Raw genomic sequence first — 22,909 nt, 5'->3', positions numbered from 1 at the left:
GTTGCTGGCTGGCTCGTTGGCTGCCCGGCTGCGGGCCAAAGTCCTCGAGTCGAGTTTAATTTGTTTAATTGTGCATCGGAGGCTCGTAAAAGTAGCTTTGGGCGGTCTTGACAATCCACTCCTCCGAAATGCTCGCACGTTTGCGTGTGCCACTTGATTTGATATGCAGCCATCAGGCAATCGACTTTGATCTCGGGCCCAATCATCATTGTTGGCTAAGTTTCGGCCAAGCTGCGGACAAGTGGCTAAAATAACTATTTTGCGGCTGGCTAAAAACAATGTTCACAGCAATTGCTGCTAAACTTTCTACACGCAGCTGCGACATCCAATCCAATACGGCAAATGCAGCACATAGCCACATTCGCATATTCTATGAAAGCCGAGGGTTCATATGGGATTACCTCATGCTTATTAGAGCCGCGCGTAGACGGTGGCTAATTAATTAGCTGGCTGAGAATGCGACACATTGTTTAAAGCCACAGGCCACAAGATATGCATAGCATAGAAAAAGTCGACAAACTGCGCCAATTGTTACTTTCACTGGTCAATAATGCAACAGGGGCAAACTCCGGCACAAATCACAATTCCAGCAGCAACAGCAACAGCAACAGCATCAGCAGCAAGAGGAATAGCAGCAACAACAACTTTCGCGTGGCAACGTTGCCAGCATTGTAATTAAGACGGTCAGAGATCCGATGACTCGAACTCAGACTCCGACTCCAACTCCGACTTCGGCTCGCAGTCAGACTCGAACCCGTACTCACACATACTAGAAGTCGATTCATAATTCGCAGCAATTGCAAGCACACTTTTTTGTACAAATATGCAAATTACACGCCGATGCAGAGCAAACCGCACAGTCGCACATCTGTGATACACTCAATACACTCAGAGAAACAATTGCGAACTTCGCTCAAAATCAAGAACTTAAGCAAAATTACAAATGCAGTGAAACCTCAAATATCGCAAACGGATTTACTCTATAAGCTGTGACCTACCTCAATTATCCGTGATTTACAAACCTGTTTGTCGCGACTGACTGAATGATTGACTGAATGATTGATGATCAACGAATAGCCAAAAACTTATGTATATATATGGTTTATATGGCTAATACATTCATTTCTTGTTGTTCCTTCTTTCGAAACTTTTTTGTTTCCCATCCGTTCGAATGAAAGAAGCCTTTTTAAATATACATATTTCTCAGACTTTGCGGAAAATCAACTCCTCCTTGGAATAATTAAGGCTCAAGGATTTGGTATGTGAAGTTGCTTGCCTACATTTTTTACTAATAAACCGAAGCAGTTATGCAGTTTTTCTGCAAGTGCATTTGTATCTGAATATGCGCTCATAATGCGCACAATGTGCATATATGGGCTGCTGCTGCGGTACACGGGTTAATCTCACTTAAATGCATTCGCACTTATTCTGATTGGTATCATTTACAATGCATCTGCGCAGCCGCAACCCGTTTGCTGTTGGCCGAGGCCTGAATGGCGCCAAGGCGTTTCGTTTGCCCGGCCGAGTATCTGTCAGATACATGGGATTCACTTTCGTTTGGCGTTCACGTTTGCGGCTTTTGCTTTCAGTCTCACGCGGCAGCTCGGCTAGTTGCTGGCTCATAATCCCGACGACGACGACGACGACGACGGCGACGCAGACGCTGGCAAATGCGATTCAATTTGCCTCAAAACATGCTTCGCGCTGGCTCTGACCCAGAAAGCGACGCACTAGCATCGACATTGACTTTGACTTCGAGTCGGACGCCAATGCAGCTGATGGCGAGGCAGGAATCGCAATTCCGGTGTGCTGCATGCCTCACGAGCATTAGATGTGGCTGTGGCTTTAGCTCGTTAGGCGGCACATGCGGTTGAGCTGTGTGCTTTGTGATAAAAGGAGTAGCCGGTCGCCTTCAGTTTCCATTTGTGTTTCAATCGGCCAGCCGTGCGGTGCTTAGCTTAGCCAGCTCCGCGAGAATCGTCGCCTTCTGTTTAAGATCCAACACAATTGTCCGCAATAAAATGTCGCTCTGGCGTTGGAGCATAGCTGCCTACATGGCATTAATTTTGCTGCTGCTGCTGCACCTTGGCAGTGCACTGGAGGAGACTTCTGCAGCAGCTCCCGCCTCCACCTCCACCTCCACCGCAGTCCCAGCCCCAGCCCCGGCTCAGCTACATATTGAGACGTCCCGCTCCCTGCCACGTGCTGGCGGCTCTCTGGTCGCGCACAGTGATGTCTACATAGCGCGCAATCAGCGCGAGTGCTTCGAGACGCGCAACCTGGTGTCCTGCATCAAGTACAAGGCAACCAAACTGATCTGGAAGCTGGCCACCAACGGCATGGGCTTCTTTCCCAACGAGTACGAGCGGTCGCTGGGCGAGCAGAAGCCACGCTGGCTGCGGTTGGTCCAGCTGGGCGAACCGGCCGATGAAATTGTCGTATTCAACAATGCCAAGAGCCTGGCAGGTGGGTCCAAGTCAAGTCTTCGCAAGTGGGAAAGTAGCTGTCCCAGCCAATTAGCTGCTGCGCTTTATGCGAGAGATTGGCCTGCTGCTGGCCACATGGTTTTCACCTTCAGCTGCTGCGCTGCGCCTCATTTTGTTTGGACTGCAGAAATCTAAAAAAAAAAAATAAAAGAAGTGATAAACGGCTGCGGATGTTTATCGCGCAGCTAATTAATTAGACTCAACGGAACTTTGGATTATTTTATATATCTCGCTCAGTTTTTATTTATTTGTCTTTGCCTTTGCTTGATAAACACAACTTTACTTACGCACATCTCATCTCGAATGCTTTGCAGGCGACAGCGAGCTGGTGAACATATTCAAGTTCCTGCAGCGGGCCGTCGAGACCTTTGGCCGCAATCATGGCCTGCAGCTGGCGCTGCCCAAGGAGACGGGCGCCCGGGTGCTGGACGAGGCGGGTGAGTACCACGAATTACAGCCAAGGCCAATTTAGCTCAACGGCCCGATTCGTCACAGAGAGTCGCGGGCATCGCAAGAAGAAGAAGTGGCTCATCATATTGCCGCTGATCATATTGATGAAAATCGCACACCTGAAGATGACTTTGGTGACGCTGCTGCTCGGCGTGCTTGGCATGAATGTGCTGCTGGTGGGCGGCACCGGCTGGCTGATACACTATCTAAAGTACAAGACGCTGTGCAAAATCCATCCGCACCTGGTGCAATCGCACTCGCATGTCTACGATTCCGATCCGTCGGACTACTCCCAGTTCCTGGGCAGCAGCTACTCCAACGGCTTCGCGGGCTACAGTCCGTCCAGTCCGCACGAGGTCAATGCGAATGGCTACAGCAAGGACTGGGCGACGAGTAAGGCCTATCACGGCCACAACTATCTGGACACCATTAGCAAGCGGGTACAGTAGAGCTTCTGCGCATGAACCAGGAATGCGACCGCCTTTCTGCTCCTAGTAAAATTGTCGTCATCGTTGATATTGTTTTAAAACTTAACGTAACATTAATTTACATAGGCAAGCCAAGTATTTAATAAATGAAATGTTCGCAACAGTTGCTCAAATATGTTCCGCAGCGGCGGTGGTGCGGTGGTGCGGTGGTGCGGCGGTGCTTTGCGTGTGTTTACCTTAGTCTTATCAGCGGCACGCTTTTGTTTACCAAACAATTTGCTTTGGCTGCCGAAAAAGTGGCCGCCGAAGACTCTGCTCTAATTGTTTGGCCAGCCAACTACGCACCAGGGCCAAAATCAATATGTTTATATCATTTGTATAAATATATAAAAGTTGCAGCCCAACAGGCCAACAGCCTGCTTCGACGCTATCTCAGTACATGTGTAAATGGTTTAGTTAAGCAAATATGATTTAGAAGGCGCTTTTCCTGCTGCTGCTCCTCTTTCTGCTGCTGCTGCTGCTGCTGCTGCCATCGATTGGATGACGAGCGCTCGTTCGCGGCTAGCCAATATCTCCTACTTCTGTTCTGTTTGCGCCCATTTATGGCCCCCATCAAAAGCTGCGCAGTTAAGCGGCCCGCAAACACAAATGATAAGCCCCCCGTCGGAGCTGGCCCACGTGTTAAATGATTCCGAGCAGCGGCTAAATTTATGACAGCGGCTGTTACCAAGGCTCGGCAAGGAAATGCGTTCGTCTAATATCAATACTCAAGTAATATTATGTTTAATTTCAGATATATTCTTAAAAAGCAATTGGCAAAAAAGGCAATGTCAAAAATGATTCCAAAGTATATTTTTTTTTGCGAATAGAATTAAAATGACAGCATGTAAATCAAGTCCATATTTAGGTAACATTCGCTTTCTTAGTTGAGTTCAAATTTATTTTCTTGATTTTTTTGGATATAAAAATATTAAGTATTATGATAAGATAATATTAATCTGAAACAATATTTTTAATGTTTTCCAGGCATTCGGACAAATTCTTATACACAATTTTTGGTCGAAAGGAATTAGGGCGATATGTATAAATGAATATTCTCGGATTAATTTAGCAACATATGTTGGTGCTTATATTATTAAATGCATAATCCATCCAGGTGAGTCGACATATTCATGGATCCCCCACTCATACCTTTCTACACCTTGCCTCTCTGCCCCTACCAGTCAAAAAATGTTTGTATATATCAAGAGATACTTTAGTTTCTCTTCCTTAGTCGTTTTTTTTTACTCTGTATTCCTATACTCTTTCTCAATTGTTTTTTTCTCTCTTTTCTCTGTACATTTGAAGTTCAGATAGATAACTTTTACAATCTAAGATAAATGGTTTTGCCAACTTGGACTGACTATATTTATCTAATCTGTGTAATTAGACCTTAGGTAATTTGCCGCGCTATATGCTAATTATGGCATCTATTTGGTCAGTTTCTCGAGCGTGAGGGCAAATTCATTAAATATGTATTTTCATTTAATTAAATAACAAACTGCAAATAACTGCAAAATCATGCAGTCGTGATCAGGCCGATCAGGGTTTAGTGTTTGGATGAAAATGCGTATAAAAGGCCGAAGAAGGCATTTCGAACCCATTAAGCAAATATAATATATACTCTTGATCAGGCCGATCGAGCTGAGTCGATCTAGCCAAGTCGGTCTGTTCGTCTGTGGGAATACGTCGATATCTTTTTTTTTGTCGGTATCTTGAACCATTTTATTAATACATATCAAAATCGATTTAGAGACTCGAGTACCACATTAAAACTTTAAGAGTTAGATGCATTAAGCTACATTTGTGAGGGTAGTTCGACGCGAAGATTATGGGATATCCCAGTCGTGCATTGCCGTCTAGAGCTCACTTCATTGTTGACTTTAGTTTGTTTATACGTTTTGTCTATACGACAGGTCATATAGATAGGTAATTGACATTAGCGCCGCCATTTAGAGGGTGCTACGTAATGTCAAGATGCGTTCCCACAGCGAGGTGACGTGCTGTGCTAGATAAGCACCTTGGACTGTCATTATAAGTATCAGGTGGAGCGCAGTCTTGCTGCGTTTCAGTTCGCGAGCATCAACCAAAGGCAACCCAACTGAGAGTAGCTAAAAGCATAACAAGATGCAGATCTGCGAGTTGCCCACTTGGCTTACGAAGGACTACATGCAGTCGCAGCTTCGCGCTTTCCACCAGGATCCGCAGCTAAATGTGCTCAAGCTGTGGTCCAATGCGGCCACGGGCAAGGGTGAGAATTATGTGGGCATCGTGACGCGCATTCATGTGGAGCTCGAGGCGGCGACGGGTGGGGCAGCGCTGCAGCGCACCTATCTGCTGAAGGAGGGGTGCCCCAAAGATGCGCCACAGGCGGGCCTCTTTGCGGAATACGATGTGTACGCACGCGAGATGGACATGTATGAGCACATTCTGCCCAGGATGACGCAGCTGCTGCGCGAGGTGGGCATCGGGGATAAACTGCATGCAGATGCCGTGTGCATCGACCGGGAGCAGGGCATCATGTTGCTGGAGGACTTGACGCTGCTCGAGTATAGAAATGCCAATCGTGTGCAGCAACTGGATCTGGTCCACACTCACATCACGCTGCAAATGCTGGCCAAGTATCATGCCGCCGCCTTGGTGCTGAAGCAACGACATCCCGAGCTGCTGTCCAGGCGTTTTCAAACCAGTTTCTTTACTCGTGGCCCCAAGGGCTACGCCACGCTCTTCACGTGCCTCTTCCGGGGACTCATCCGCTACGTCCAGACGCAGCCCAAGCTGAAGCCGCGGTACCACGCCAAGCTAACGCGTCTATTGGACAATCTCATGGAGTATGGCGCACGTGCCTTCGATGTGAACGAAGACGATTTCCAGACGCTGACCCACGGCGACTGCTGGACTACCAATATTATGTTCCAGTACGACGGGAAGGGCCAGCCAACCACTGTGGTGCCCATAGACTTTCAGTTCAGCACACGCACCTCTCCGATTCTGGATCTGCATTACTTCTTCAGCACCTCGCTGCAGGTGGATGTGCTGGCCAGGGAAACAGAGCTGGTGCAATATTATTTTTATGAACTCAAGCGCATCCTGGGCCAGTTCCACTACGAGGGCAAGCTACCTAGCCTTCTGGAGTTCCAGCTGCAATTCGAGCGCCGCAGATTTCTATGTAACTCTTTGTCTAGTACACAATTGGGAATCTGTTCCTTACACAGACTCTTTTACATATTCTAGGCGTTGTAATAGCTTTGGTTTTTCAACCTCTGATGATATATGCTGGCGATGAATCTCCGGACTTTTGTAAGCTTTATCAGGACACAGCGGAGGCGATTAGTTTTCAGGACTCGGTATACGAGAGTGACAGGGCCCAGAGCATTGTAGCCCATTTGCTGCCCATATTCGATGCCAAGGGGCTGCTCGATGAGCAGTAAAATTAAATAAATGCCTGCCTTTCTCCTCGTGAAAGCTCACTAAAAAATATTTGACTTCATAATCGACCCCGTCTTGTGATGTACCCAATTGTGACATATTTTGTGTAAAATTTTATGCATATATATTCTTTTTTTTTTTTAGTGTAAAAGGCATCATTTTTGCAAGATATATATTTTTCATTTTTTTTTTTCATAAAATCTGTATTATATTAATAATAATAAAAATAATAATAATAGTAATTATCAATTATAATTATAATAATAAAAAATTAATAATAATAATAATAACAATAATAGTAATGATAATAATAACAGCAATAATATTTGTTGTTCAAATAATATTTGATGTTATCTTTAAAAGCTTCTGCCCCACTGTGCCCCACAAGCGCTGACAGCTTTTTTGGGCAGCTCCAACCCCAAGCAGCAGTGATAAGAAAGCTCCGGACAGCTGTTGGGCCAAACAAAATGGAAAGCATTCGCCTTTGAGCTGGCTGTGTGCGCGGCCCGTTCAGTTGCAACTTCGGGCTCACGCAGCGTATACGCAACGAGCGCTCCTTGGTGCTGGCGAATTGCTTTAGGGCCAAGACTATAAAAGTTAGGGCTGTGCGCTAAAAGCCAACAGATGGTCGCCGGCTGTTAACGCGCCGAGTTATCGGGATCGTCAAATCTCAAATGAAATGAATAAAACGCTTGCCGCACACTCAAGTTATAATAAAAAGTGCTCCAAACAATTTCAAAATTAAGCTAAACAAATAGCAAAAAATAAACTAAAAAACAAAAAAAAAAAAACCGAAAAACTTAAATAAATAAAAATAAATTAAATATGCAAAATGCTGAATATTCATAAAATGTTTTGATGCGGCGAACTATGTTCGCAGTTGGAAAATCATTTTGCAAATTAAAAGGTAACAACAGAAAATGTGTGGAAAATGTTTTTCTTGTTTGTTTTTACGTGCGTCGCCATTAAAAACGTTGAAGGCGTGAAATTTTCATAGAATCCCCCTCAACTGGTACGCGAATATTGGCTAATAGCGTGCCGGACGCCACACTTCCAAATTGTGAATTTGAATTGTGAATACGGTCTGTGTATTCGAATCTCTGTATTCGTTCTGCCCAAGTGCCAAGTGCCAAGTGCCAAGTGTGTAATCAAATTTGGAATCTGGCGTAATGCGAGGCGACGTGTGCGGCAGACAAACCTCATCATTACGATTCAAACTATCTGTTCGCTTTGGGAAAATAGTGGAAAGTGCACAACATAATAAAAATAATAAAATACAAGAAAATAAATCTCAAAAGGAAGTTGTAACTCAAGCGGAATAAAATTTGAGTGCCGGAATTTGTGCAGAATGCTAAGTTTCGCCGAATAAAGGAAAAATAAAGTGTAAGCGGGCGGTTTAATATTTGGTTAATGTGGATTTGCGGAAATGAAGAGCGGAAATCCGTTTAAGTGAGAACTAAAAGCATTTTGGTCACGCAAAAAAATTATGAAAATCGAACAAAGCGCAAAATATAAAATGCTTTTAAGCACACAAAAAACTAATTGGGCAATGAAATGTGAATAAACACAAGATCTTTAAATTCTGATATTAATGTGCATTTACTCGGCTGCATTAATAAAAACATCATATTCAATTAACTTTCGCACCATTAAAAAGTTCCTCAGAAAATGTTTGGATGTGTTTGAAGTCTGTGTATGGACAGGAAAATTGCCTTTGAAGTGGTGCAGAAACAAATAGATTTAAGTAAAGCACTAGAAAAATCGGATTTTGGTTTCCAAATACTTTAAGTCCGTATTTAATCAATTTAGATTTAGTCAATTTTTTTAAGTAGCTTAAAACTATTTTTTGGACAGGCATTTGAAAGTTTTACAATAACCAGGTTTGCAGTTCCAATTTAGTTCTATATTATTTCCCGAACCTTGAAACCAATTTAATTAACTAAAAAACAAGTGAACCTTAGATGCCAATTATGGGCGTAGATCAAAAGAGCCGTTTGTAGTTAAACGTGCAGCTACAAATTTTACAATTTTAATTGTTTAATGAAGATTATGAAAATATATATAACAAGGTTTCAACTAAAACCTGAGCTTATGGATGAGGAAAACTAGGCTTAAGAAGCTTAAACCGAATGATATTTGGCTTCCAGAAATACTCTTTGTTAGTTTAAGGCTGATTTGTGCATTGGCCCAACTTTAACATACCCTTTTCAGTTTTTTTATTTTATATGTTATTTGAGCACAGGGCAGAAAGTAGGTACGTTAAAAAACGCTGCTGTTAATCGACACTGTGCTGAAATAATTGCATGCAAATTTGAATATGAAAAGTTGGAAGTCTGTCAGGTTTTAAATTGGTTTATCGTCCTCTTCTTGCTGAGCTGATGTAAGTAATTTTAATTTAGTCTGACATTTGAAGCAACGCGTTTTCCAGTTTGTTAAATTGGTGCTGGCTGGCAGCAAATTTTCCCGATCTGCCAGTCAGCGGTGCAGCCAGGCAGACAGACATGAGTAGGTAGTGCGAATAAAATGCGCAGATGAATGTATGCAATAAAATATGCAAATAAATGTATATGCAAGGCGCTGGCTGCTTTTGCCTGCGGGAGCAGCTGGAAAGTAAAAGTGTGGAAACCTAAAGCTAAAGTTATTTAATATATATGTAGTAGTACATATGCGAAGTCTTCTGACTAGTGTACTGAAGTCCTAAGTCTCGCATATGCTGCCAAAGTGCAAGGATTTATTTGGAATGTTTGATATAAATTTATTCGCAACACAAGTGCCATTCTGTGTCTTGCAGTTGAACTAAAATATTGTGTGACAAGGATTAAGGAAAAAAGGCATAAGGACTCTGCTGCAGCATCAACAACAACAACAACAACAGCAACAACAACTTCATATAAGTAAAGTCCCATGAGTGCATTTCATGCTGCACGTTGAATGAATGAACAGCAAGTGCTATAACTACAGAGACAGTTACAGATACTTAGTTATAGCTACTAACAAGGGAAAACAAGAGAACAATAAGTGCGACACATAGCTGGAGGCAAAGGGGCCACATAATCAGGGTCGAGACATGGTAAGTCTGATTGCAATATAAATACTTGAAAGTGACTCGTTGCTGTGCCAAGAAACCTTCCCAAATGAGATGTTAACTCGCAGTAAAATTACGTTAGTCCTCAACTTTGTCGTTTTGCGCTTTTAAACAAGAAACAAAAAGTTTCCACTTGCTGGGTAATTTATTTGTTTGGCTGGCTCTGTTGTGATTCTTGATGGCGCATCCCAACATACTTGGCCATATGGCAGTTGGCATCGTTTCATTTTACATTTATAGAGCCTCTTATAAACTGACTGTGCCTGACAGATGAACAGCAGCACGTACTGCTCTAAATTTAATTATATCTCTTCGAGTTGAGTTCAATTTAATGAACTGAGAGCAAAAAGGGGTCCGGTCCGACCATAAAATGTGGCTGTGCGTCAATTTTGGTTGATATTATTTCAGGCCTGTGCATTGATTTGCAATATTTTAGCTCGGTTAAACGATTTTTAATTTGTTTTTGTTTTTCTTTTGCAAGCACAAAACGGGGTTGAATATTGGCCGAAATCCAATTTGCCAATTCGCATTGTTATACCAGCGCTTGACCCCCGAGCGAATTAATTGCTTCAGAAAACATTTATTTAATAATATCCTCAAATAGATTCTCCCTTGCTGTTGTGCAACTCGTACGCTCGTCCGCTCGTCCGCAACCCATTAATAAATCGAATCAGTTTAAGTGTTGTAGCTACACGAATGAATTTGTAACATTGCCTATGAAAAATTGAGACATTTTTCATGTGTAACGCCTAAGATCTTAAGCTCCGTCGTTTTCTGTAAACGGCCATAAAAGTCATCTAGCAATAGAAATAGCATCGAAAGGCAAGGAGACCCGCCCTGCAGCACAGCCACCTGACAGCGGCACGAGCACAAATAAATCACAAAAGTGGCTGAGCCAAAAATGGAAAAGTTGCAAAAGAAAAATGGGTTAAAAGCCGTTTTGGGGTTTTTTTTTTTTTTTTCTTAGCCATGGCATTTAATATCTTTATCACGCAGCTTAATGTGCAAATGTAGCTGGGCGAGAACGCAAATACACCCACGCAGTGAAACATGACAAGTTCTATGAACTTGAGGCTACTTTACATAATTTTCTTGTCGTCAACTTTCTGAAAAAGTCATTTCGCCAACGCTCCAATGAGATATATATGGCTACAAAGAAAATAACCAAAGAAAACTGTAATAAATTCCATGCAAGAACTTGAAGCGCTTTCCCTGACATGAAAACTCAATTTGTACTCATTCGCCCTTCTCAGTGATTCTCACGAAATGACAAACAGGCCGTGCTTGTTCCCCCGAAACAAAACACGCAATTGGTCAAACTTTTTTAAAAAAAAAAAAAACTTTGTTTATTGTTATCTACCTTTTTGAGAAGTTTTAGCACTTGTTAATAAATATTTTATACTTGCGTATCTATTACACCCGTACACTATAAATCTCTTACTTGAATGTGTCCAAAGACAAAGTTTTGTGGTCGATGCAGAGAAAAACATTTGTCAATTTACATTTGCAAACTTTGAATTGCATTTATTTGGCAAGTTTGTGTGCATTTTGTCATCAGCTCAACCCAACGGGAAATTCAAAATCAATATTTAAGTCACACAGCAGATGAGCAACGATTAGAAACATGTGTCCACATTAACTCTTTTGGGATGTTTTAAGTCCCCCGAGCAGCGTCTGGTGCGACAAGGTGCGACCCTCTCTTGATTTATGGGCAACACATTAATCGCACCAACCGATTGTGCTGCATACTTTAGGGAATCTGAATAATGTGCTGCTGCTACACATCTCAACCTCTATTTGGATTGCCTCGCTTTATTGACATTGATAAGTACGCGCCCATCTGCTGCATAAAATAACGCAATTATCTTAAGCAATTGTCGTCATTTATAACCCGAGTACAAATCGAATGTCGGCCTGTCTCTCGATATAAAAGAGATGCGCCCCATTGCGTAAAAATAACATTCCAAATAATTGAGGCAGTTTCTGCCCCCTCATTTCTCATTAGGACTGCTTCGGCTTGTAAGGGACCTGGCAACGCTCTGAAAGAAGTTATTATTTGTGTTTCACAAGCTTCTAAACTTGACTTTAAATTTAAACAGAGGTTTAGTTGGCCTGTCAATGAGGAGGCGTTGCATAAATTACGAAGCAAATCATGTAAACAGAGCTGCGAACGATTTTCTAGAAGTCCAGAGCTAATTATAAAATCACGCGTAGCTGGGAAACGCCAATAATGGCCATTAACGATTCTTAATGCCCTTTTTTATAGCTGGATCCATTAAAGTATACGAAACACATTAGAGAGTTTTCCCATTTTGCGGGCGAGCTTGAATCTATTGCAATAGTTACCGGGTGAAAAGTTTTTCACAAGAATTTCATAATTAACATAGTTAAAATTTAGCAACATTCAGAGTATTTTAGCTGCGGCCACATTTTACATATTTTCCGTTTTGTTTTCTGCATAAATTTAATGCAGATTATTGAACACTGGCCACTGGGGGAAGCTATATGAAAAAATCATTTCAGGCTTTATTTTTCCTTCATTCGCAAAGCGAAACTTTTTTAATTAAAAACATTTTTCTCATGCTTTGCTCTGATGTCTCAACTATGTTCATTATATTTATAAATATAGTAAAAATTATAGATTTACAAAAAGTTGTGAACAAATGCAAGAATCTGCCAGGAACAGGCAAATAAATCCAGCTGTAAGAAGCAAAAAATGCCATTTTATTTGTGATTTTTTGTTTATTGTAATATAAAGTTCTTTATCAAAAAGTGCTTACTTCTACTTTTACTTTTACCATAAAAACAGCAAAGTTTTATGGAGTTTGTAAGCCTCTGGCATCAAAACTCAAAAGCATGCCAAAAAGCAATAGACAGTGAAAGTTTTGGCATAAGCCTAGCGGCTGGCACTGCACGTGTTCGGGAATAGTTATTGCCGTTTATTTTTAGGCAAATTCTAAGGTCCTGTTCATGGAGTTGCGCCAATTGGGAGCATGTGTGGCGTGTGCGTTTGGACCAGCACTTAAATCACGTTTAAGACACACGCAATGCCAACGAATCCCTTTTGTCCTGATACCCTAAACCCGTTGAAAGCTTGTAGAAAGGGTATACTGATAATGATGATGTAACAGGCAGAAGGAGGCTTCTCCCTACCCATAAAGTATATTGATCGCAGCGACTATAAAAGCCATATAACGAATAGATCAAGTTTATTTCAACTGCCTCAGAACTTGCCTCGTTTACATAAAAGCAATACCTTTTGATACCTTCCCCAGTTCCCAACTCAATTCAAAAACAAAAGAACTTATTTGTGGAGCTAAAGCGGTGTGCTTTTTTATTTTAACATAATTTATTAACAATTTGTTGCTCTGAAATTTTTATAAAGTTCGGACATAAATACCGTAGTTACTCATATAAAGATTAAAAAGGAGAAGCACATAAGGTGCATACCCTGCGTATATGTGTTGTTGTCTATGAATGTGTAGAAGAAGGGGAGTATTTTTGCAAAGCCTGCTCGGCACTGGTACTAGGGTATATCCTAGTAGGTTACTCCCGTCAAACGTGCTCTTACTATTTCTTTCTCTCCTTTTTATTGTGGGTAAAGTAAAATCTGATTCAAAGACAGTTTTATTTCTCAACAGATAATCGCCATGAATCGCACTGAATTTGGAACATTGCCGCAATTCGAAAGCTCAGCGGAGATATTTAAAGCGATTGCGAGAAACAGCAATTTTGATCTGATTGGGGAACGCCGGCACTTGGCAAATTTTCCCTCGCTACACACAGGCGATGTCAGCAGCAGCAGCAGCAGCAGCATCAGCAACAGCATCAGCAACAACATCAACAACAGCAGCAACAGCAATAGCAGCAGCAACAACATTAGCCACAGCAACATGACAATTTTGCTATTGAACAGCACAAACAACGAGAGCAACTTTATGCCCGCGGACATGGATCCGGTGCTGATGGATCAGTATCTGCATAACCGTGCCATCGAGAGTCCCTGGTACCATCTGCTAATCGCCATGTACAGCGTGCTGATTGTGTTCGGAGCCATGGGCAACATAATGGTGGTCATTGCTGTGGTGCGTAAACCAATCATGCGCACCGCCCGCAACCTCTTCATCCTCAATCTGGCCATATCGGGTGAGTTGGGGCTTGTGTCTGTGTGTGTGTGTGTGTAAGTGTAGTTTGACGTTGAATTGACATTTATGGCATGTGCTCGTTGGCCATTCGCAGACCTGCTCTTGTGCCTAGTTACCATGCCGTTAACACTAATGGAAATCCTTTCAAAATTCTGGCCATACGGCTCCTGCGCCGTCCTGTGCAAAACGATTGCCACGCTGCAGGCGCTCAGCATATTCGTATCGACCATATCCATAACAGCCATCGCCTTCGACAGATATCAGGTTAGTAGAACACACGCTGCACGTTAACCATCATGATTTTTAACTGTTATGACAGCCAGCGAAAATCGATAAAGGGCCTTTGGAGGGTGTCGTCTGTTCTAATCAAAAGTCAAATTGCGTGAAATAAAGCGATTCGGCGCCAAATGTTGCGAGCCACAATTGTAAAACTGATGATGCTTAAAAAGATTATGCCACTATTTTTATTAACACTTTCCTTAACTGCTTTACAAATTCAAAAAAAAAAAAAAAAATAGGGTTCATATTTGTGGCTAAAATGAATAGACAATAAAATTTGTATTCTACTTATATGGCTTGTCAGCTTTGGATTAGCATAATAAACTGGATTTTTGTGGCTTAGAATAGTTCGGTCTTAGGATTGATGAAAGGTGATAGAGTCATATGCTAGGGTAATTAAAGTAGGTGCTGACTTGCTTGATTTGAAACTGGTTAAAGTATTTAAAAAATAGCTAAAATTTAATATCATTGTTTATAAAAAGAAATAAGTTAGGTATTGAATGCAGCCTATTTAATTACTAAAGTTGCCATTTGTGCACAAAATTATTGCCCCTGCACCAGGTGATTGTCTATCCCACGCGGGACAGCCTGCAGTTTGTGGGAGCCGTCGCCATTCTAGCAGGAATATGGATACTAGCCCTGACACTAGCCTCGCCCCTGTTCATCTACAAGCAGCTGATCAGCATGGACATGCCACCAGTGCTGCAAAGGCTGGGTGTGCCGCACAGGATATCGTACTGCATCGAGGACTGGCCGCTGAGCGATGGCCGTTTCTACTACTCGATCTTTTCGCTGTGCGTACAGTATCTGGTGCCCATACTGATCGTGTCGGTGGCCTACTTTGGCATCTACAACAAGCTGAAAAGCCGGATTACTGTGGTCACGGTGCAGAGCTCGTCGCAGCGAAAAGTGGAGCGGGGCAGACGCATGAAGCGCACGAATCGGCTGTTAATTAGCATTGCGATCATCTTTGGGGTCTCGTGGCTGCCACTGAACTTTTTCAATTTGTATGCGGATCTGCAGCATCCATCGGCCGTGACGCAGAGAATGCTTGTGGCATATGCCATTTGCCACATGATTGGCATGAGCTCGGCCTGCTCGAATCCGCTGTTGTATGGATGGCTCAACGATAACTTCCGTAAAGAATTTCAAGAACTCTTGTGTCGTTCCACTGAATCCACTAATGTTGCTCTCCATGGTCACACGACAGGCAGCAACATGCAGGCAGCGGCAGCGCGTCGACGTCGCAAACACGAGCTCCAGCTCCTGGGCAACAGCGTCCAACGTGGCGCCTCCGATGGTGATTGCCTCGGCGGCATGAGCATTGCGGCCACCGAATTTAACACAAGACACACGGTTAATGGAACGCGCAGCGCCGTCACGGAATCTGTTGCCCTCACCGAGAGCCCCATGCCCTCAGAGATGACCACGCTGGTGCCGCGTTAAAGCCAATTACCAGAACCCAATCACACTTAACCTCTGTCTAAAACACCCCACCCGTCTCTATCTCAGTGTTGTCCATACATATACGGTTTATATATATCTCTCTATATGTATATTAATGAAGAAGATTACAAGATTTTGCTGCCCACGCCGGGACTAAGTAAATTTGCATGCAAGACATCCAAAAATTGCCATTTAATGCCAAAAGCAGCTGCATGCATTTGTAGCATTATTTTCATTTATTAAGTCGAAAGTAAGCAAAAGTTCATTCGATGTGGTTTTTTGGAGAGTCCATTTGGCATTTTGCACACACAAAAGTATTTCAATATTTGTGCACTATTACAGTTTGCAACAATACTAGATTGCCAATTTGCATTGCATTCCCAATCCCCCTCCCCCTAGGCACAATGCCAGCTGAACTCTTGAACTCTCTATGCATCGGAGTCAAGGAGCGGCTGCAATTAAATACAAAACATAAAACATGAAAATTGATTTTTTTTATTTAAAATTAACATATAGTTAAGAAATAACGAATATGTGTTGACTGATTGAAAGCAAAGCTGAGTTATATTTAAGTCTAGGCGGGATAGTTATGAGCTACAGCCAGATGTATCTAAACATAATGTATCTACTATAACAATTATGATTACAATTACAATTACGATTCATTCATATATACACATACGCTTGGCTTAAGTTTCATCAAATACTGTGATTTAATTGAATGAGCCCTTCAATTAAATTTCGGGTAATTGATACACACACAACTCTTCAGTTATAAGTATTAGTAGATCCATATACATATATACATTTATTTAAGTAAATGTTCCACTTTGTTCCTATTAACGCTTCTTAACTTTAAGGCTTTGTAAGTATTTCGCTAATGAACCTATTTCCATATTATCAACATAAATACCTAAACTTAAGCATACAATATTGATTTATGTAACATAAAATGTGTCCATAGTTCTAATTACGTGTCTATTAATAACAATCTCAGCTAAGCTCTACGATAATAAGTACCGATGTTTGCTATAAAGCAACCGTAAATAAACTTATAACCGTATATAAACTTATTAATTAATAAATAAATGATTTAATAACTAATTGTTGCAAGCACTTTTTTTCTATTATGTTTATACAAATGTATAAAATTCCAAAATCTTAGATGTACAAAAAAAAATCATCAACAAGTTTTGATATTCGAACCTACCCCGGGTAATAGCTCTCGGGTATAAGCTTCGCGCGGAGATATGACGTTCCAAAACGACATAACTTCGCGCGAAAATATGACCTTCCAAATAATCACGATTTTTTTTAAAATCGAGGTCGGTGCGAAAATCGAAACTTTTTCGATGATTTTTTTTGAATATTCGCATTCAAAAAGTATAACATTTTAAAATCAGATTATAGTTACCCGAGATTTTCAAAAAAATCGTCAACAAGTTTTGATATTCGAACCTACCCCGGGTAATAGCTGTCGGGTAATAGCTTCGCGCGGAGATATGACGTTCCAAAACGACATAACTTCTCGCGAAAATATGACCTTGCAAATAATCACGATTTTTTTTAAAATCGAGGTCGGTCCGAAAATTGAAACTTTTTCGATGATTTTTTTTGAATATTCGTATTCAAAAAGTATAACATTTTAAAATCAGATTATAGTTACCCGAGATTTTCAAAAAAATCGTTAAAAAAGTTTTGATATTCGAACTTACCCCGACTTTGGGAAAAAACGCGATGTAACTTGCTTTTTGGTTGATTTGGATCAAAATTTAGATATTTATTATTTTGATGCCAATCGATAGTACTGATCCTTACGAATCAAAAATAGTTGACAATTCCAAAATCTGAGATTTTTTGGCCGAGATAGTCCAAAAATCATTAAAAAAGGTTGATTTTTACAAACGAAATGTATTTTGGTCAACAGCTCATTTTTACCCATCAATTTTTAATTTGTTTGAATGCCACATGATAGTAGGGATCCGTACGAATTCAAAAAGGTATAATATATTAAAATCAGATTATATTTACCCGAGATTTTGAAAAAAATCATCAACAAGTTTTGATATTCGAACCTACGCCGGGTAATAGCTCTCGGGTAATAGCTTCGCGAGGAGATATGACGTTCCAAAACGACATAACTTCGCGAGGAGATATGACGTTAAAAAACGACATAACTTCCCGCGAAAATATGACCTTCCAAATCATTACGATTTTTTCAAAATCGACGTATTTTGGTCAACAACTCATTTCAACCCATCAATTTTTAATTTGTTTGAATGCCATATGATAGTTCCTAACTACGGATCCTCGTACGAATTTAAAAAGGTATAACATTTCAAAAACAGGTTATACTTACCCGAGAGTTAAAAAAAAAGGTCAAAAAAGTTTGTTTTTTTTAAACTTATATTTGTTTATTGTAGTGAATCAAAATATAGTATACATTTTTATTACAAAACCGTTAACTTAGGTGGTATCTCGCCAATCCTGGTTGCAAGGTCACGTAGGTAGTCGGTGAGCTCTGGTGCTTCTCCTGTGTCGTGGTTGGAGGTGGTCTCTAAAGGATCTATTCTTGAGCCTTCTGACTACACACCTCCCAGCGAGGTCTCTTGTATGGGTTGGCGAATGCTTCGACTCTGAGATTATTTGGCCGAGATAGTCTAAAGAAATGATCAAAAAAGGTAGATTTTTTAAAACGAAACGTTTTTTGGTTAACAACTTTTTCCAACCCATCAATTTTTAATTTCTTTGAATGCCATATGATAGTAGGGATCCGTACTAATTCAAAAAGGTATAATATTTTAAAATCAGATTATAGTTACCCGAGATTTTCAAAAAAATCGTCAACAAGTTTTGATATTCGAACCTACCCCGGGTAATAGCTGTCGGGTAATAGCTTCGCGCGGAGATATGACGTTCCAAAACGACATAACTTCGCGCGAAAATATGACCTTCCAAATAATCACGATTTTTTTTTAAATCGAGGTCGGTGCGAAAATCGAAACTTTTTCGATGATTTTTTTTGAATATTCGCATTCAATAAGTATAACATTTTAAAATCAGATTATAGTTACCCGAGATTTTCAAAAAAATCGTTAAAAAAGTTTTGGTATTCGAACTTACCCCGACTTTGGGAAAAAACGCGATGTAACCCCTTGCTTTTTGGTCGATTTGGATCAAAATTTAGATATTTATTATTTTTATGCCAATCGATAGTACTGATCCTTACGAGTCAAAAATAGTTGACAATTCCAAAATCTGAGATTTTTTGGCCGAGATAGTCCAAAAATCATCAAAAAAGGTTGATTTTTACAAGCGAAATGTATTTTGGTCAACAGCTCATTTTAACCCATCAAATTTTAATTTGTTTGAATGCCACATGATAGAAGGGATCCGTCCGAATTCAAAAAGGTATAATATATTAAAATCAGATTATATTTACTCGAGATTTTGAAAAAAATCATCAACAAGTTTTGATATTCGAACCTACCCCGGGTAATAGCTCTCGGGTAATAGCTTCGCGAGGAGATATGACGTTCCAAAACGACATAACTTCGCGAGGAGATATGACGTTAAAAAACGACATAACTTCCCGCGAAAATATGACCTTCCAAATCATCACGATTTTTTTCAAAATCGACGTATTTTGGTCAACAACTCATTTCAACCCATCAATTTTTAATTTGTTTGAATGCCATATGATAGTTCCTAACTACGGATCCTCGTACGAATTTAAAAAGGTATAATATTTCAAAAACAGGTTATACTTACCCGAGAGTTAAAAAAAAATCGTCAAAAAAGTTTGTTTTTTTTAACTTATATATGTTTATTGTATTGAATCAAAATAAAGCATACATTTTTATTACAAAACCGTTAACTTAGGTGGTATCTCGCCAATCCTGGTTGCACCGTCACGTAGGTAGTCGGTGAGCTCTGGTGCTTCTCCTGTGTCGTGGTTGGAGGAGGTCTCTAAAGGATTTATTCTTGAGCCTTCTGACTACACACCTCCCAGCGAGGTCTCTTGTATGGGTTGGCGAATGCTTCGACTCTGAGATTATTTGGCCGAGATAGTCTAAAGAAATGATCAAAAAAGGTTATTATAAAAACGAAACGTTTTTTGGTCAACAACTTTTTCCAACCCATCAATTTTTAATTTCTTTGAATGCCATATGATAGTAGGGATCCGTACGAATTCAAAAAGGTATCATATTTTAAAATCAGATTATAGTTACCCGAGATTTTCAAAAAAATCGTCAACAAGTTTTGATATTCGAACCTACCCCGGGTAATAGCTGTCGGGTAATAGCTTCGCGCGGAGATATGACGTTCCAAAACGACATAACTTCGCGCGAAAATATGACCTTCCAAATAATCACGATGTTTTTTAAAATCGAGGTCGGTGCGAAAATCGAAACATTTTCGATGATTTTTTTTGAATATTCGTATTCAAAAAGTATAACATTTTAAAATCAGATTATAGTTACCCGAGATTTTCAAAAAAATCGTTAAGAAAGTTTTGGTATTCGAACTTACCCCGACTTTGGGAAAAAACGCGATGTAACCCCTTGCTTTTTGGTCGTCTCTCCGCGGGGAGTTCTGTCGTTTTGGAACGTCATATCTCCGCGGGGAGTTCTGTCGTTTTGGAACGTCATATCTCCGCGGGAGCTCTGTCGTTTTGGAACGTCATATCTCCGCGGGGAGTTCTGTCGTTTTGGAACGTCATATCTCCGCGGGAAGCTCTGTCGTTTTGGAACGTCATATCTCCGCGGGGAGTTCTGTCGTTTTGGAACGTCATATCTCCGCGGGGAGTTCTGTCGTTTTGGAACGTCATATCTCCGCGGGAGCTCTGTCGTTTTGGAACGTCATATCTCCGCGGGAGCTCTGTCGTTTTGGAACGTCATATCTCCGCGGGAGTTCTGTCTTTTTGGAACGTCATATCTCCGCGGGGAGTTCTGTCGTTTTGGAACGTCATATCTCCGCGGGGAGCTCTGTCGTTTTGGAACGTCATATCTCCGCGGAGAGTTCTGTCGTTTTGGAACGTCATATCTCCGCGGGGAGTTCTGTCGTTTTGGAACGTCATATCTCCGCGGGTAGTTCTGTCGTGTTGGATCGTCATAACTCCGCGCGGAGTTCTGTCGTTTTGGAACGTCATATCTCCGCGAGGAGCTCTATCGTTTTGAAACGTCATATCTCCGCGGGGAGTTCTGTCGTTTTGGAACGTCATATCTCCGCGGGGAGTTCTGCCGTTTTGGAACGTCATATCTCCGCGGGGAGTTCTGTTGTTTTGGAACGTCATATCTCCGCGGGGAGTTCTGCCGTTTTGGAACGTCATATCTCCCCGGGGAGTTCTGTCGTTTTGGAACGTCATATCTCCGCGGGGAGTTCTGTCGTTTTGGAACGTCATATCTCCGCGGGAGCTCTGTCGTTTTGGAACGTCATATCTCCGCGGGGAGTTCTGTCGTTTTGGAACGTCATATCTCCGCGGGAAGCTCTGTCGTTTTGGAACGTCATATCTCCGCGGGGAGTTCTGTCGTTTTGGAACGTCATATCTCCGCGGGGAGTTCTGTCGTTTTGGAACGTCATATCTCCGCGGGAGCTCTGTCGTTTGGAACGTCATATCTCCGCGGGAGTTCTGTCTTTTTGGAACGTCATATCTCCGCGGGGAGTTCTGTCGTTTTGGAACGTCATATCTCCGCGGGGAGCTCTGTCGTTTTGGAACGTCATATCTCCGCGGGGAGTTCTGTCGTTTTGGAACGTCATATCTCCGCGGAGAGTTCTGTCGTTTTGGAACGTCATATCTCCGCGGGGAGTTATGTCGTTTTGGAACGTCATATCTCCGCGGGTAGTTCTGTCGTTTTGGATCGTCATAACTCCGCGCGGAGTTCTGTCGTTTTGGAACGTCATATCTCCGCGGGGAGTTTTGTCGCTTTGGAACGTCATATCTCCGCGCGGAGTTCTGTCGTTTTGGAACGTCATATCTCCGCGGGGAGCTCTATCGTTTTGGAACGTCATATCTCCGCGGGGAGTTCTGTCGTTTTGGAACGTCATATCTCCGCGGGGAGTTCTGCCGTTTTGGAACGTCATATCTCCGCGGGGAGTTCTGTTGTTTTGGAACGTCATATCTCCGCGGGGAGTTCTGCCGTTTTGGAACGTCATATCTCCGCGGGGAGTTCTGTCGTTTTGGAACGTCATATCTCCGCGGTGAGCTCTGTCGTTTTGGAACGTCATATCTCCGCGGGGAGTTCTGTCGTTTTGGAACGTCATATCTCCGCGGGGAGTTCTGTCATTTTGGAATGTCATATCTCCGCGGGGAGCTCTATCGTTTTGGAACGTCATATCTCCGCGGGGAGTTCTGCCGTTTTGGAACGTTATAACTCCGCGGGGAGTTCTGTCGTTTTGGAACGTCATATCTCCGCGGGGAGTTCTGTCGTTTTGGAACGTCATATCTCTGCGGTGCGTTCTGTCATTTTGGAACGTCATATCTCCGCGGGGAGTTCTGTCGTTTTGGAACGTCATATCTCCGCGGGAAGCTTTGTCGTTTTGGAACGTCATATCTCTGCGCGGAGTTCTGTCGTTTTGGAACGTCATATCTCCTCGGGGAGTTCTGTCGTTTTGGAACGTCATATCTCCGCGGGAGCTCTGTCGTTTTGGAACGTCATATCTCCGCGGGGAGTTCTGTCGTTTTGGAACGTCATATCTCCGCGGGGAGTTCTGTCGTTTTGGAACGTCATATCTCCGCGGGAGCTCTGTCGTTTTGGAACGTCATATCTCCGCGGGGAGTTCTGTCGTTTTGGAACGTCATATCTCCGCGGGGAGTTCTGTCGTTTTGGAACGTCATATCTCCGCGGGAAGCTCTGTCGTTTTGGAACGTCATATCTCCGCGGGGAGTTCTGTCGTTTTGGAACGTCATATCTCCGCGGGGAGCTCTGTCGTTTTGGAACGTCATATCTCCGCGGAGCTATTACCCGTGATATTAAAAAAAAATCATCGAAAAAGTTTCGATTTTCGCACCGACCTCGATTTTGAAAAAAATAGAAGGTCATATCTCTGCGCGGAGTTCTGTCGTTTTGGATCGTCATATCTCCGCGCGGAGTTCTGTCGTTTTGGAACGTCATATCTCCG

The 22,909-nt window shown here is 41.9% G+C and overlaps 3 protein-coding genes across 9 annotated transcripts in view; all 3 read left to right on the top strand.

Annotated features, from left to right (window-relative positions):
• Osi1 (Osiris 1) overlaps nucleotides 1-3,537 on the top strand; it is a 90,214-nt gene extending 86,677 nt beyond the window's left edge. For 2 of the 3 annotated variants that reach the window (XM_070207459.1, XM_032439106.2), the window contains exons 5-6: nucleotides 2,801-2,923; nucleotides 2,982-3,537. In XM_070207459.1, the coding sequence (XP_070063560.1) occupies nucleotides 2,801-2,923; nucleotides 2,982-3,385 (527 nt within the window). In that variant the 3' untranslated portion in view covers nucleotides 3,386-3,537. Of the gene's footprint in view, nucleotides 1-1,793; nucleotides 2,467-2,800; nucleotides 2,924-2,981 lie in introns of those variants that run through there. The other variant, XM_070207458.1, reaches the window with a different exon arrangement.
• Nucleotides 3,538-4,440: 903 nt separating this feature from the next.
• NPFR (Neuropeptide F receptor) lies at nucleotides 4,441-16,850 on the top strand. 5 transcript variants are annotated; one of them, XM_015169359.3, is made up of 6 exons: nucleotides 7,353-8,215; nucleotides 9,624-9,902; nucleotides 13,559-14,063; nucleotides 14,157-14,326; nucleotides 14,903-15,479; nucleotides 15,552-16,850. In XM_015169359.3, exons 2-6 carry the CDS (start codon nucleotides 9,900-9,902, stop codon nucleotides 15,785-15,787), a joined length of 1,491 nt encoding a protein of 496 aa, XP_015024845.2. In that variant the 5' UTR covers nucleotides 7,353-8,215; nucleotides 9,624-9,899; the 3' UTR covers nucleotides 15,788-16,850. The 5 variants fall into 5 exon arrangements, with proteins under 5 accessions (XP_032294994.1, XP_015024845.2, XP_070063557.1 ...); XM_032439103.2 differs by lacking the exon at nucleotides 7,353-8,215 and adding an exon at nucleotides 4,441-4,520 and having other exon boundaries at nucleotides 14,903-16,850; XM_070207456.1 differs by having other exon boundaries at nucleotides 7,354-7,739; nucleotides 14,903-16,850.
• On the top strand, nucleotides 5,462-7,004 carry LOC6635114 (uncharacterized). The gene is made up of 2 exons (XM_002058530.4): nucleotides 5,462-6,572; nucleotides 6,638-7,004. The coding sequence occupies exons 1-2, from the start codon at nucleotides 5,531-5,533 to the stop codon at nucleotides 6,832-6,834; spliced, it is 1,239 nt and encodes a 412-aa protein (XP_002058566.2). The 5' UTR covers nucleotides 5,462-5,530; the 3' UTR covers nucleotides 6,835-7,004.
• Nucleotides 16,851-22,909: the final 6,059 nt, after the last annotated feature.

This window comes from Drosophila virilis, chromosome 2 (assembly GCF_030788295.1).
Source record: "Drosophila virilis strain 15010-1051.87 chromosome 2, Dvir_AGI_RSII-ME, whole genome shotgun sequence".
NCBI classification, from domain to species: domain Eukaryota; kingdom Metazoa; phylum Arthropoda; class Insecta; order Diptera; family Drosophilidae; genus Drosophila; species Drosophila virilis.
Note: the sequence above shows the minus strand (reverse complement) of the source record. Positions and strands in the feature narration are given on the sequence as shown.